A 15,017-nucleotide genomic window follows, 5' to 3' on the forward strand; every position below is an offset into this window, starting at 1 on the left:
CTGCAGATCAATCTTATATTCCTTAGAAGATATTGATGAATTCTATGAAATTAAATTTCCTAATGAGATAGCTACCTTTGATACATTTTTGGACAATTCCAAAGATTGCCCAATTAGAAAAATGGTTTTGTAGTCATTTTCACATTCTGGGTCACAAGGTACATAGAATATTTATTCTACACAGTCTTCTCCCCTTCAGTTTACAGCTCATTAGAGAAGAAAAGGGGTCTTTCACATTTAACTCATTACTTTGGCTTCCTAGATTATTACTATGACTGCAGTCACAGTAATTTCCAACACCTATGACCCTTGTCCATTCAAAGGACAGTTAATGAGCGCATTAGGTTGGCAGTAATCTGCGGTATGTAAGGTTTTCTTTTGAAGGTTTTTTGCTTGTTTGTTTTTTGAGATGGAGTTTTGCTCTTTTACCCAGGCTGGAGTGCAGTGGCACAACCTCAGCTCACTGCAACCTCCGCCTTCTGGGTTCAAGTGATTCTCCTGCCTCAACCTCCCAAGTAGCTGGAATTAAAGGCATGCACCACCACACTCATCTGATTTTTGTATTTTTAGTAGAGTCAGGGTTTCACCATGTTGGCCAGGCTGGTCTCTAATTCCTGACCTTGTGATTCGCCCGCCTTAGCCTCCCAAAGTGTTGGGCTTAAAATCGTGAGCCTCCGCGCCTGACCCTTTTGGAGGTTTTTGATAAACCAAACTCCCTCCATGAGAGGCTAATCCTTCAGTACTTCGACAATACTGTCCTCTGGCTCTTTGGTGTTGTGCAGAGTTAAAATCAACTTTGATCATGACCTACAACCCTTTGAAATTTTCTAAACTTCTTGATAATTCCATTTTTAAAAATTCAGGTCTCATTTTAGAGTACCCTTCTCTTAAAGGAGCTGAAATGTGCTTTGCAAGTGATTGTCTCACAGCGTTTCTCTCTCCTTTAGGAAATCCCAGACCCCAGTCGGTTGCCACTGGTAGCAAGCTGGAAGACCTACCCTCTCTTCTTCGGAACAGCCATTTTTTCTTTTGAAAGCATTGGTGTGGTAAGGTTTGAATTGGGGTGGCCTTATCCCTGGTGCTGTGAGTGACCTTCTGGAAAGGAACTGTGAGCTCTGGGTTTCTGTGTCCCACTGACCATGTTTTGGGCCTGCTAGAAAATGCCCATGGGAGAAAGTAACCTCTGGCCTCACTTGGGACACTTGTCACCAGCAGGAGAAAAGTTGTTTACAACAGAGAAGCCGTCAGGAGACAGTTTTATTTTTGTCCCCATATTCCTAGTAAACATTTATCCTCCTGTCAACATGAGTTTCCTAATCTTTTAAAAGCAAGATGAACCATGGTGTCCAGTTTAAAGGATTGGATTAAACATAATGGAGTTTTAACCTGGAAAGTTCTGTGTATTTACAGTCTATAGCCTCTACTTTCATACTTGTGGAAGGGTAGTGCTATTTATATATTTTTTAAATTTACTTTTATTGTACATACAGTAACATTCACTTTTTTGGTGTACATTCCTGTAAGTTTAGAGAAACACGTAGAGGAATAAGCACCAAAATCAGGATTCAGAACAAGTCTTTACTACAAAAAGTCCCTCATGCCGGTCCTTTGTAGTCAGCTTCCCTACCTACCACTAACCCTTCACAACCACCTTCTGTTCTCTGCCTGTACCGTCTTCTCTTTTCCAAAAAGTCACCTATATGGGATCACACAGTATGTACGAGATTCTGAGACTGGCTTCTTTCACTTAGCCTAATGCATTTTAAATTCATCCATGCTTTTGGACACATCAATAACACCTTGCTTTCTATTGCAGAGCGTCTACTGTCTGGGCAGTACCACAGCTTATCAACGCACCTGTCAAAGGACATTTGGGTTGTTTCTAGTTTTTGACAATCATGCATGATACTGCTGTAAGCATTTGTGTACAGGTTTTTGACATTGAACATCTTTTCATTTGCTCGTTGGCAATTTTTACATCTTCTTTGGTGAAATGTCTAGTCAAGTCCTTTGCTTATTTTTAGTTAGGTTGTTTGTCTTTTTATTGTGGAGTTTTAAGAGTTCTTTATATATTCTGGATACTAAATCCTTATCAGAAGAATGATTTGCAAATATTTTTTCTTATGCTTGTCTTTTCTCCTTTTTTTCTTTTACATTTTTTCTTATTAAAAAATGAGATGGGGCTGAGTGCAATGGCTCACACCTGTAATCCCAGCATTTTGGTAGGCTGAGACAGGCAGATCACTTGAGGTCAGGAGTTCGTGACCAGCCTGGCTAACATGGTGAAACCCCATGTCTACTAAAAATACAAAAATTAGCCAGGCATGATGGCATGCACCTGTAATCCCAGCTTCTCAGCAGGCTGAGGCAGGAGAATTTCTTGAACCCACAAGGTGGAGGTTGCAGTGAGCTAAGATCAGGTCACTGCCCTCCAGCTTGGGTAACAGAGAGAGACTGTGTTTCAAAAAAAAAAAAAAATGAGATGAGATCTTGCTATGTTGCCCAAGCTGGCTTTTAGTCCCTAGGCTCAAGTGATCCACCTGCCTCAGCCTCCCAGGTAGCTGGGATTATAGTTGCACGACCATAGTTCATCATGCCTGCCTTCTGACTTTCTTGATAGTGAACTGTGATATACAAAAATTTTTAATTTTGATGAAGTCCAATTCATCCTCTTTCTTTCTGCTTATGCTTTTTGTGTTATGTCTAAGAATCTACTGCAAAATGTAGGGTCATGGCTAGATGTGGTGGCTCACACCTTTAATCCAGAGCATTAGGAGGCTGAGGCAGAAGGATCACTTGAGGGCAAGACTTTAAGACTAGCCTGGGCAACATACAGAAACCCTGTCTCTGCACAAAAAAAATTTTAAAATTAGCTGGGTGTGGAGGTACAAACCTGTAGTCCCAGCTACTCAGGAAGCCAAGGCGGGAGAATCACTTGAGCCCAGGAGTTCAAGGTTGCAGTGAACTATGATTGCATCATTGCACTCCAGCCTAGGTGACAGAGCAAGACCCTGCCTCAAAAATAAAAATAAAAATAAAAATAAAAATAAAAATAAAAATAAAAATAAAAAAAGAAAAGAAAAAAAGAAAAAGAAATCAAAGGTCATGGAGATTTACCTCAGAGTTTTCTTCTAAGGGTTTTATGGTTTTCACTCTTATATGTAGGTCTTTAATCCATTTTGAGTTAATTTTTGTATGTGGCATGAGGTAAGAGTCAAACTTCATGTTGTTGCATGTGGTTATCCAGTTGTCCCAGCACAATTTGTTGACAAGACTATTCTTTCCATGTTGTATAGTTTTGACACACTTGTCAAAAATCAATTGACCATCAATGTAAGGGTTTATTTCTATACTCTCAATTCTATTCCATTGGTCTGTATGTCTACCATTACACCAGAACCACACAGATTTGACTATTACAGTTCTATAGTATTCGACTTAGACACTTTAATTGACCTATTGACTTTTCGATTATGTCTTTTTCCATAATACTTTTAGTAGTTTAGGGATTATAATATACATTTTCACAGTTTACTTTGAGTTAATATTTTATCATTGCTGGTAAACTGTCAAAATTTTACAATCATATAGGGCACTTCCCCCCTTATGTTGTATGGCCGTATGTATCTAAATACACTGAAACACCAACAATGTTATCATTTTTGCTTTCAATAGTCATACATAGCCCTTGTAATAAACTTACTAGGAGAAAAAATAGGCCATTATATCTACTCAGATATTTACCATTTTTGTTGCTCTTTCTTTACTCCTGAAATCCCATTTCCTTCTGGAATCATTTCCCTTCAGCATGAAGAACCTTCATTAGCATTTCTTTCAGAGCAGGTCTGCTAGTGACGCATTATCTTCATTTTCTTGATCTGAGATTGTTTTTGCCTTTATTCCTAGAGGATATTTTTGCACGATACGGAATTCTAGGTGAACAATTCTTTTTTTTTTTTTTCATCATTTTGAATATGTGATTTCCTTTCGTTTTGCCCTCAGTGGTTTCCGATGAAAAATCTGCAAATGTCTGAATCATTATTCTCCTATGTATTTTTCTCTAGTTGCTTTCATAATTTTAAAAAGTAGTTTTAAATCAGCAGTTATACTGTATTATATTTAATATAGTTTCTTTGAGTTTGTCCGCTTTGGGATCTCTTGAATCTGTAAATGTTTGTCTTTTACGTAATTTGGGAAGTTTTCAGCCATTATTTTTTCGATTTTTTTTTTCTTCACCAATCTCTTTTTCTTCTCCATCGGAATTCCCAATAACCTGAATGTTAGACTTTTTGATATACAGTCATCCCTTAGTATATGCAGGAGATTGATTCCAAGACCCCGCCCCACCCAGACACATCCGGTGTATAAACAATCTGCTCCTTCTCAAGTCCTGCAGTTGGCCTTGCAGAACCCAAGCATATGAAAAGTCAGCCCTCCGTATATACAGGTTTTGCAGCCCAGGAATTCTGCAGTGTCAATGTGCATTTGGTTGAAAATATTCCTATGTTAGTGGACCTGCATGATTCAAACCCATGTTGTTCAAGAGTCGCCTATATATTCCACAGGTTTCTGAGGCTCTATTCATTCTTTAAAACAATGCTTTTGCCCTTTGTTGTTTAGATTTTATCATTTGTGTTTATCCTCAATTTTCCTGACTTTGTTTTCTGTTATCTACATTCTGCTATCTGGCCCCTACAGTGAAGTATTTAAATTTTCTAATTTTATTTTCCAGTTTTAATATTTCCATTTTTTTCTTTCACATTGCTTCTACTTTGCTAAGAACTTCTATCTGTCCATTTATTGTAATAGTATTCTCACTTACTTTTTGAAGTATGGTGATAATACCTGCTTTAAAGTCTTTGCCTGATATTTCCAACATTTGAGTCATCTTAAGGTTGGCATCTGTTGCATTTTCTCTCAAAAGCTGGTGAGATTGTTCTGGTTCTTTGTAGGATGAATAATTTTAGACCTATACATTTGAAATATTATTTTAGGAGACTCAGGATCCTATTAAAATTCTGTTCAGAATGTTGATTTTTTTGTTTTAGCAAACCATCTACCTGGTTAGATTCAGATCATAAGTCCTTGCTCACCTTCTGTGGGCTATGGTTTCAATATCCAATTAGTTTTCAAAGCCCTTAAAGTGATATTTGGCTCTACCCTGCTCATGTGCCACCAAGTGCCAATCTGTAGATGGGACTCTACACAGTAGTTCAGTTCCCAAAGCCTTTGCTTTGATGCTTCCCGTTAGTTCCACACATGTACAGCTCAGGGCTGGGCCCAGGACATTATTCACAGATTTTAGGAGATTGCTTTTTCCAATTTCCTGTTCTCCAGCCTGTGTTTTCCTCCACATTAGCCAGCTCACAGTGGCTTCTTTTTCCCATCCTCTGGCTAGAAAACCAGGATTTTAGTCTCCTTCACTGTCATGTACTTCCTGTGATCAGGTCTGCCTCTGGGATTGAGCAATGAGTGAAAAGAGAAAGAAAAAGCATAGTAGTGATTCTTTCTAAGGCCGGTTTCATGAGCAGGCGAATCATGCAGCCACATAGGGTCCAACCTTCAGAAGGATCTCACACTCTGCTGGAATCATCTTTCACCAAGGAACCCTGCATTTTCATTTTGCACCAGGGCCCATAAATTACGTAGCCAGTCTTGATTTCCCACATTCTTCAGTCTCCTAAAGCTCACTTTCCTAGTACTTCTGTGTAGAGAGAAGGAGTTTTATCTAAGATTTCTAAGTGCCTGCATGACCACTGCAGCCACTGATATACCAGAATGCTGCTTAGTGACTGGGACTTGCCCTAAGGTCATTGCCTGGAGATAAAACAAAGAAACAGAAAAATAGAGATTCTCTCCATGCCCTTCATCCCACAGGGGACCCTATTCTAAGTCATCTGGCCCAAAAGAAGTTTCTCTTGATGTTATTTTCTGTCTGTATGCACTGCATAGTTCTAGGATTTGGGTTTTCCTTGAGGTTAAACCAGGACTTGTGGGAAGAAAAAAATCAGGAAACTCACCACCATGATGGTCGTTTTTTCTTTTGGCTTTCCCTTCCCATTCTGCCTGCTGTTATTTACTCTTCAGAATCAGTGCACAATTGCTTTATGTGTTTCATCCAGGATTTTTAGTTGTAATCAGTGAAAGAGATATTGTGAAGTGTGCTTACTTCATCTATATGGAACTGGAAGCACTTTGTTTTTAGAATTTGGAATGGTCAAGGACAAAAGCAGAGTGTGGTAGTTAAGCAAGTGACTTTGGAGGCAGAATGTACTGGAATTTTGCTTTGGGTGGGGCCACTCCCTGAACTCTAACTCTCCAACTATAAAATGATGGCAATATTTGTTCAGTAAGTATTTATTGAATGCCTCCTATGTGCTGGTTGCTGGTGATTCTTAGTATTAACTGAAATTATCTTAAGAAAAATTCTTCTAGGCCAGTCTCCAGTTTTGCAGAAGAGGGACAGTCCCAGAGAGAGAAAGGGACTTCAGTTAGGTCACCAGCTAGGAACTGTGCAGATGAGATTAAAACCTAGTACGTCTGACACTCAGTCCAGGGACCTTTCCACTCTATGTCAACAGCCATTTTTCTCTTTGACTGATTAATTGTAGACACAGAGAGAGAGACAGAGAGATAGAGAGAGGAAGCCAGCTACTCAGTCTAATCAGCCTTGTGAAAAGATCATTTTTGGTCTTGAGAATATATGCAGCCAAATTGTATTACAGGGTGCAAGAGCTCAGGTGGATCGTCTGCTCTTCATGTAACTATTGTGTAATTGTCAAACATCCTCGTGAGCACCTGCTGCAACTAGACCTAATCCAGAAGAAAGTACAAAGGCACAGGGATGACCCAACATGACACTGCCCTCAAGCATCTTCCAAATTCCTAGAGTGGAGGAAAGGTTAGGGGTTACAGGGCTGGAAGTTTGCATACACAACAAAAAAGCATTCAACAGTACAAGGGAAAAGATGCTAAATTCCTATTTTGTAAGAAATATGCCCAATGCTATAGGAGTAGAGGCAGATACTTGGACTTTGGATGACAGCCCTAGTTTACACCTGAATCTGCCACTTTCTGGTTCTGTAACTTGGGATGTTATCTCATTTTCAGAGTCTTGTTTTTCTCATCTGTTAAAACAGGAATTAGGCAGGTACCAACTTCATAGAGTTATGCTCTTCATAGCATTAAAAAATAATAACTGCCGACATTTACTAAGCCCTTGACTGTGCCATTACGGTGCTTGTGTAATTCTCCACAAAATTTGCAAAATTCGGCCAGGTGTGATGTCTCTTGCCTGTAATCCCAGCACTTTGGGAGGCTGAGGTGGGAGGATCGCTTGAGCCCAAGAGTTCAAGACAACATGGCAAAACCCCGCCTCTACAAAAAATGAAAAAATTAGCTGGGCATGGCGGCACATGCCTATAGTACCAGCTATTCAGGAGGCTGAGGTGGGAGGGCTCTCTTGAGCTCGGGAGCTGGAGGCTGTAGTGAACTGTGATTGTGCTACTGCACTCCAGCCTGGGTGACAGAGTGACACTCTCTGAAAAAGAAAAAAAAAAAGCAAAATTCATTTGAGACCGTTTTCAGATAAGGAACACATCAGCTAAATAGCGCATGTAGAGAGTGGTTAGCACACAGTCTGAACAAGGAGTAGGAGAAGGTGGCGATGGTCTCTGGGACAGTAAGAGCCTGAGAAGGAAATTACAGGATGAGGAACAGTACGATTGGTTTTAAATACAGAAGAGACCTTCAAATGCCCAACCGACAAGAGGCAGACTGGCCTCAACTTGGATTCTCTTAGAATCAGGTATGCATTTAGGGGAAGAAGGGTTTTGAGAACAGAAGAGCGAGAACCTGAGGTGTGGGGCAATGCACTGCTGGTGGAACCAGGAGGCACTTTCTGGTCCCAGCTGTTACCAGCACCCTGTGTTCCTGGAGTCTCAGCCTCGCCACTGTATAGTAATAGGTGATGGGGAAGGCTGCTCTGGAATTAGGAGTTTCAAATGCAAATGCCTTTGGAAAGCCAGGTATAATTCACTAGTGGGTGGGGGTGAAGGGAGGTGGGCCTGGTGAATGGGAAAAGAATGTTGTACCTAAATGCAATCATATCAATTATCTGAAAGACTGTGCTGTCAAAACAAAATGCATCTGCTGGCCAGATCTAGCTGCCCCAGAGTCTTGAGATCTTTGGTCTGGATAACTTCAGGGGCCCTTCCAGCTCTTAACCATCCAGGGCTCATCATGTGACTCCAGTTTTTTCTTTTTATCTTTTTCTTTTCCCTTACCCTCATCTTCCGACTTCTTTCCTCTGCTTTTATTTCCTTTTTTTTCTTTAATTGTGTTGAAACACATCTAACATAAAATTTACCATCTTAACCATTTTCGAGTATACAAATATATCAAATTCAGATTATTGCACAACCATCACCACCTTCCATCTGCAGAGCTCCTCATCTTGCAAAACAAACTCTGTGCTCATTTAAAAATAACTCCCATACCCTCCTCATGCCAGTCCTTCCCAACTGGCATGCTGCCTCTCTGAACCTACTCTAGGTACGATGTGTAAGTGGAATCAGGCAGTCCTTGTCATTTTGTGACTGGCTTTTTTCACTCAGCATAATGTCCTCAAGATCCATCCGCATGGTAGCATGTGTCAAAACTTCCTTCTTATGGGCTAAATCACATTCCATTGCATGGATACACCACATTTTGTGTATCCCTTTTCTGTTGCTAGACAGTTGGGTCGCTTCCACATTTTGGCTATTATGAATAACACTGCTATGAACATGAGTGTACAAATATCTCTTTGAGGCCCTGCTTTCAGTTCTTTTGGGTAGACATCCAGAAGTGGGATGCCATTTTTTTTTTTTTTTATGTTCATGTTTCTCATTCTCCTTCTTACTCTTTACACTGTGATGTTTCTGTAGGTTCTGCCTCTGGAAAACAAGATGAAAGATGCCCGCCACTTCCCAGCCATCCTGTCTTTGGGACTATCCATCATCACTGCCCTGTACATCGGCATCGGGGCTCTGGGCTACCTGCGGTTTGGAGATGACATTAAGGCCAGCATAAGCCTTAACCTGCCGAACTGCTGGTACCTTCATGGGCTGTCAGGTGGTGGGGACTAAGGGATGGGTGGAAACACGTAGGTCACTTCCTCCTCCCTTCCACAGCTGGAAAACAGAGGTCTAGAGAGCCTCCCACGGAAGAAGCAAAGTTGTCATTGGAACCATAGTCTCCAGATTCTCTGTCCGGGGAGTTCCTCCTTCAACAACAGCCTCCCACATTGAGTTAAGCGTTGACATCTTAGTGTGAAGGAGGACATGACTTAAGAAGAGAGGACACAAGTGAGAGTCCTTGGTCTCCTAAGGGGAGAAGGGAGGGGCTCTGGGAGAAGGCAAGAGACAGAGAGAGGAGTCAGCGGGTGGCCACACTTCCCATTATGTTTACTGAGGCTCACCACCAAGTCTTGCTTGCCACAGCCAGTGGTTCACTTTCCCCAAGACCGAGTAACAAGATAAAAAAGTGGAAAACAAAAACCAATTGTGCCATCCTGGGCAACATGGTGAGACCCCGTTTCTCCAGAAAGATTCCTAAAACTTAGCTGAGCATGATATCTCACACCTGTAGTCCCAGGGAGGGTGAGGTGGGAAGATCACTTGAGCCCAGGAGTTTGAGGTTACCGAAGTCTATCATCGCACCACTGCACTCCACTCCAGCCTGAGTGACACAGTGAGATCCCTGTCTCTTAAGGCTGATGTGGTGACTGATGCATGTAATCCTAGCACTTTGGGAGGCTGAGGTGGGTGGATCACCTGAGGTCAGGAGTTCAAGACCAGCCTGGCCAACACAGTAAAATCCCGTTTCTACTAAAAGTAAAAAACTTAGTCAGGCATGGTGGCACACACCTATCGTCCCAGCTGCTAGGGAGGCTAAGGCAGGAGAATCGCTTGAACCTGGGAGGTGGAGGTTACAGTGAGCCAAGATAGCGCCACTGCACTCCAGCCTGGGCAACAGAGAGAGACTGTCTCAAACAAACAAAACAACCATTTGGGAAGACCGTTGGAATCTGTAAAACTCTTACGTTCTAACATACCCAACTCATGCAATGGTTAGCAGCTCCACAGACTTCAACAGTGCCTTACTGAACAGACACATGAACCCACATCCCATCGTGCAGGATTTTCGCCCACAACAGGTCATGTCATTAATTATAGGACGCTTCGGTCTCCTCAAGCAGACAGTCACAGTCACTTGGAACCCTAATTTACCTAAATGGGGCTCCTTTCCAAAGATGATAATGCCACTCACCAAGCATTTACTTCATGCCAATTATAAGCAGATGCCAGGCTAGACACACAGGAGTGCAGATGGAAGTAATGTGAGCAGACTATGACCTTGAGGCTTCACTATCATCACCGGCTCCTGATTCAATGGGAACGGGGGAGGGACAGATAGTGTATATACACACACTCTAACATAGAAAAAGAAGCTCTCCCCAGTAGCAAAGAGGCCTTGGGGATTTCCAAGGAAAGAAAGCACATCAGAAAGAGACAGCAGGGAAACTGGTTGTCCAGCAGGTCAGCTCCATCTGAACATGGACCATTCTGGGCCTCTGTTGTACCGCCTACTAGCTTGTGATGGTGGCTGATTTACCTCACCTCTCTGAACGTGTTTCCTCATCAATAAACCAGAGTTGTCATGAGGATTAAGTTGGGCAGTATCTAAAAGCATCTGGCCGTGGTACCTGCTCAGAAGAGGGAAATTTCAAACACTTGGTGGAGTTTGAGCAGTTGGAAATGGAGTAAAGAAGGTGCTCAGGCAGCAGGACTAGTGTGAGCAAGAAACAGAAATGTAGAAGTTAGCCTTTTTAAGGAATGGGCTAAACACACACACACACACGTACACACACACACTATTTATTTATTTATTTATTTACTTTTTATTTATTTATTTATTGAGGCAGGGTCTCACTCTGTCACCCACACTGGAGTGCAGTGGTGTGATCTCGGCTCACTACAACCTCCACCTCTTGGGTTCAAGCAAGAGTCCTGCCTCATCCTCCCAGGTAGCTGGGATTACAGGTGTGTGCCACCATGCCTGGGTAGTTTTTGTATTTTTGGTAGAGATGGGATTTTGCCATGTTAGCCAAGCTGGTCTTGAGCTCCTGACCTCAAGTGATCCACCCACCTTGGCCTTCTAAAGTGCTGAGATTACCAGCATGAGCCACTGCACCCAGGCTCACACTCACATTTATCAAACATGGAAATGCATCTACCACATTAGTAGACTGAATGAAAATAGTCCTATCTCAACAGATCAAAAAGAAAAAAACTTAGATAGAACTCAGAAACCTCTGAAGCCTCACACACTCTCTGCCCCTAGCTTGAGGCTGACAAGTAACCCTGTTTCTCCTTTTATTCCACCCTGATCCCCCGCTACCTTTCACACAGCCCTATTTATAAACTATCTCTTCCCCCAAGGATTTGGGGTTCTGCAGTTCTCTCAACCAACCAGAGGCATCTGTTATGTGCCAAGAGCTTTGGGAAATCCAGAGAATTTCTAAGGACTGACAGATCACAAAGGACTACAGTGTTTTAGATCTAGGGCTTTTGGTCTTAGCCACTTATCATCTGTGCCTCCCTGGGCAAAGTGTCTGGCCTGAGCCTCTCTTTTATGAAACATAATATTGAGCATCAGATGGTAGTAATTTGTGAAGGTGCAACATATACCCAAGCTCAGCTGGGAGCGGTGGCTCATACCTGTAGTCCCAGCACTTTGGGAGGCTGAGGCTAGAGGATCATGAAGTCACAAGTTCGAGACCAGCCTGGCCAACATGGTGAAACCTCATCTCTGCTAACTATACAAAATATTAGTCAGACATGTTGTTAGGTGCCTGTGATCCCAGCTACTTGGGAGGCTGAGGCAGGAGAATCCCTTGAGCCCGGGAGGCAGAGGTTGCAGTGAGCCGAGATCACACCATTGCACTCCAGCCTGGGCAACAGGTGAGACTCAAAAAAAAAAAAAAAAAAAAAAAAAAAGAAAGAAAGAAAGAAAGAAAATGTATATATATATACCCAAGCTCCAGATTGTTTTTATTTCATTTAGAAATGACTCTTTCAATTGTTTCCACTGGATCTGGAAAGCTTCCCCCTGTTTTCACTGCATGCTCTCCCTCTTGATTCTTAGAAGGTCCCTCGCCGTCATTTTCAGAAAGAGAAACAAAAGCCCAAGGCATTGTCCCAAGTTCAGAGGTTAATGTTCCAAGGAGGCCAGTGTCGGAACACAGTGGCGGTGGAGAGCAGCCCTGCGGTTTGTCTTGCAGGTTGTATCAGTCTGTCAAGCTTCTCTATGTTGCCGGTATCCTGTGCACCTATGCTCTGCAGTTCTATGTCCCTGCAGAAATCATCATCCCCTTTGCCATCTCCCGGGTGTCAACACGCTGGGCACTGCCTCTGGATCTGTCCATTCGCATCGCCATGGTCTGCCTGACATGTGAGTAGAAAGGAGAGCACGGTGTTCCTGCTGATCTTTTCCGAGGGCTATCAAGAATCACCCAGATGGGCCAGACGCATTGGCTCATGCCTCTAATCGTGGCATTTTGGGAGGCCGAGGTGGGCGGATCACCTGAGGTCAGGAGTTCCAGACCAGCCTGGCCAAACCCTGTCTCTACTTAAACTACAAAAATTAGCCAGGCACGTGCCTGTAATCCCAGCTACTTGGGAGGCCAAGGCAGGAGAATCACTTGAACACGGTGGGGACAGAGGTTGTAGTGAGCTGAGATCAGGCCACTGCACTCCAGCCTGGGTGACAGACCACAATCCATCTCAAAAAAAAAAAAAAAAAAAAAAAAAGAATCAGCCAGATGGTGGAGGGCAGTCATGACAACCAGCATTTACTGAGCCCTTGCTGTATTCCAGGGACCATTCTAAAGCTTTACAAGTATTCACTCATGTAAGCCTCAGGGACAATCCCATTCTTACACGTACCTAATTAGACAGATTTGTTGGTGTCCAGCCTAAGGGATTGACAGAGTTTATCAAACAATAATCATAAGAACTTTCTGGGCATGGTGGCACATGTCTGTGATCCCAGTACTTTGAGAGGCCAAAGCAGACAGATTGTATCAGTTTTTATTTCTTGAGTTTCATTGCAGTTTTATTGCTTGAGTTCAGAAGCTTTGAGACCAGCCCAGGCAACATGGCGAAACCCCATCTCTACAAAAAATGTTAGCCAGTCATGGTGGTCTATGTCTGTAATCCTAGCTATGTGGGAGTCTGGGGTGGGAGGATTGCTTGAGCCCAGGAGATGGAGGCTGCAGTGAGCTGAGATTGCACTCCAGCACTCCAGCCTAGACAAAAGAGTCAGACCCTGTCTCAAATAAATAAATCATAAGAACTGACATGCATTGAACATTTACTTTGTGCCATGCACTGTGTTCAGCTCTTTCTAGTCTAGATTTCATGATATTTTATTCAGTCCTCACAAGAATTTTCATGAGGTAAAACTCTAATAAGCCCTACTTTATGAAAGAGAAAATTGAGGCAGTGAGTGATTAATAATCGGCCAGGAAATATCAGAGGTAGGATTTGAATTCAAGCCATATAAGTCCAGGGCCGGTGCCCTTTACCTCCAGGGCAGACATTGAAAATGGGACTCTAATCTGGCAACAGGTGGTGTTTGCACCTTACAATGTTGTATAAATTTGGGCCAACATTTAAAATGTGGGCAATCTTCCATACAAATGCAGATTTAAAAAATTTTTTGGTGGGGGTAATATCAAACGATTGGGCAAGCCTGGGATCACATTCTCCATTGGCAACAATCGGCTGGGGTTCCTTGACCCCTGGACGGCCCTGTGTTTGCCGATTGGCTGAGGACAGCCCCACTCCTTGGCTCACAGCCCTCATGACCTGGAGTGCCCCTTTCTGCAAGTATTCCACCAGAGGCTAAAGGAGAGGGCTAGAGATTCCTTTACAGACTAGAGGTGGCCCACTGTCCCTAAGATGCCTTTTGGTTGTCATTGCAAAAGTGTCTTCTTTATAAGGCTGAATTGTATTCCACTGTGTGTACATTTTCTGTATCCATTCATCTGTCCAGGGACATTTAGAAAATTCTTTTTTTTCCTTTTTGCATGGCAAAGCATTACTTTTAGATGGTTATCAGTACACCAACTAATAACATGCAACAAGTTCTTGAATTCTACCATCTAGTAATTTTGATTAAGAGAAACTAAAAGCTGCTCAAACAGTTATACTAGCATTCATTATTCTGACCATTAGCAGGAATGGACTAATTTTTTTTTTTTTTTTTTTTTTGAGACAGAGTTTCGCTCTTGTTACCCAGGCTGGAGTGCAATGGCGTGATCTCGGCTCACCGCAACCTCCGCCTCCTGGGTTCAAGCAATTCTCCTGCCTCAGCCTCCTGAGTAGCTAGGATTACAGGCACATGCCACCATGCCCAGCTAATTTTTGTATTTTTTAGTAGAGACGGGGTTTCACCATGTTGACCAGGATGGTCTTGATCTCTCGACCTCGTGATCCACCCACCTCGGCCTCCCAAAGTGCTGGGATTACAGGCTTGAGCCACTGCGCCCGGCCTCAGGAATGGACTAATTTAAGGCTAGCTGCTGCTTCATGCAGATTACAGATAGCTATTTACTATTTTTTCATAGATAGAGTCCCTGACTTTCAAGAAACTGCTACAGGGGAAAAAAAATTATTAATCTCTTTTTTCTTCGAAGAAAAAAGGGTTTCAACTTCTTTCTGGTTTAGTCTTGGTAGGTAGAAGTGTCCAGGAATTTATCCATTTCTTCCAGGTTTACTGGTTTGTGTGCATAGAGTCGTTTGTAGTAATCTCTGATGGTAGTTTGTATTTTGGGGGAATCAGTGTTGATATCCCCTTTATCATTTTTTATTGCATCTAATTGATTCTTCTCTCTTTTCTTTTTTATTAGTCTGGCTAGCAGTCTATTTTGTTGATCTTTTCGAAAAACCAGTTCCTGGATTTATTGATTT

The 15,017-nt window shown here is 42.5% G+C and overlaps 1 protein-coding gene across 2 annotated transcripts in view; it reads left to right on the forward strand.

The window, feature by feature from the left end:
• SLC36A2 (solute carrier family 36 member 2) overlaps positions 1-15,017 on the forward strand; it is a 35,946-nt gene that overhangs the window by 15,173 nt on the left and 5,756 nt on the right. For both annotated transcript variants that reach the window (XR_012512008.1, XM_039468620.2), the window contains exons 7-9: positions 948-1,046; positions 8,928-9,094; positions 12,326-12,495. Coding sequence is in view for 1 of the 2 variants with exons in the window: in XM_039468620.2 (XP_039324554.1) it covers positions 948-1,046; positions 8,928-9,094; positions 12,326-12,495 (436 nt within the window). In the remaining variant the exon portion in view is untranslated. The remainder of the gene's footprint in view (positions 1-947; positions 1,047-8,927; positions 9,095-12,325; positions 12,496-15,017) is intronic.

Source organism: Saimiri boliviensis, chromosome 1 (genome assembly GCF_048565385.1).
Source record: "Saimiri boliviensis isolate mSaiBol1 chromosome 1, mSaiBol1.pri, whole genome shotgun sequence".
Lineage (NCBI taxonomy): Eukaryota > Metazoa > Chordata > Mammalia > Primates > Cebidae > Saimiri > Saimiri boliviensis.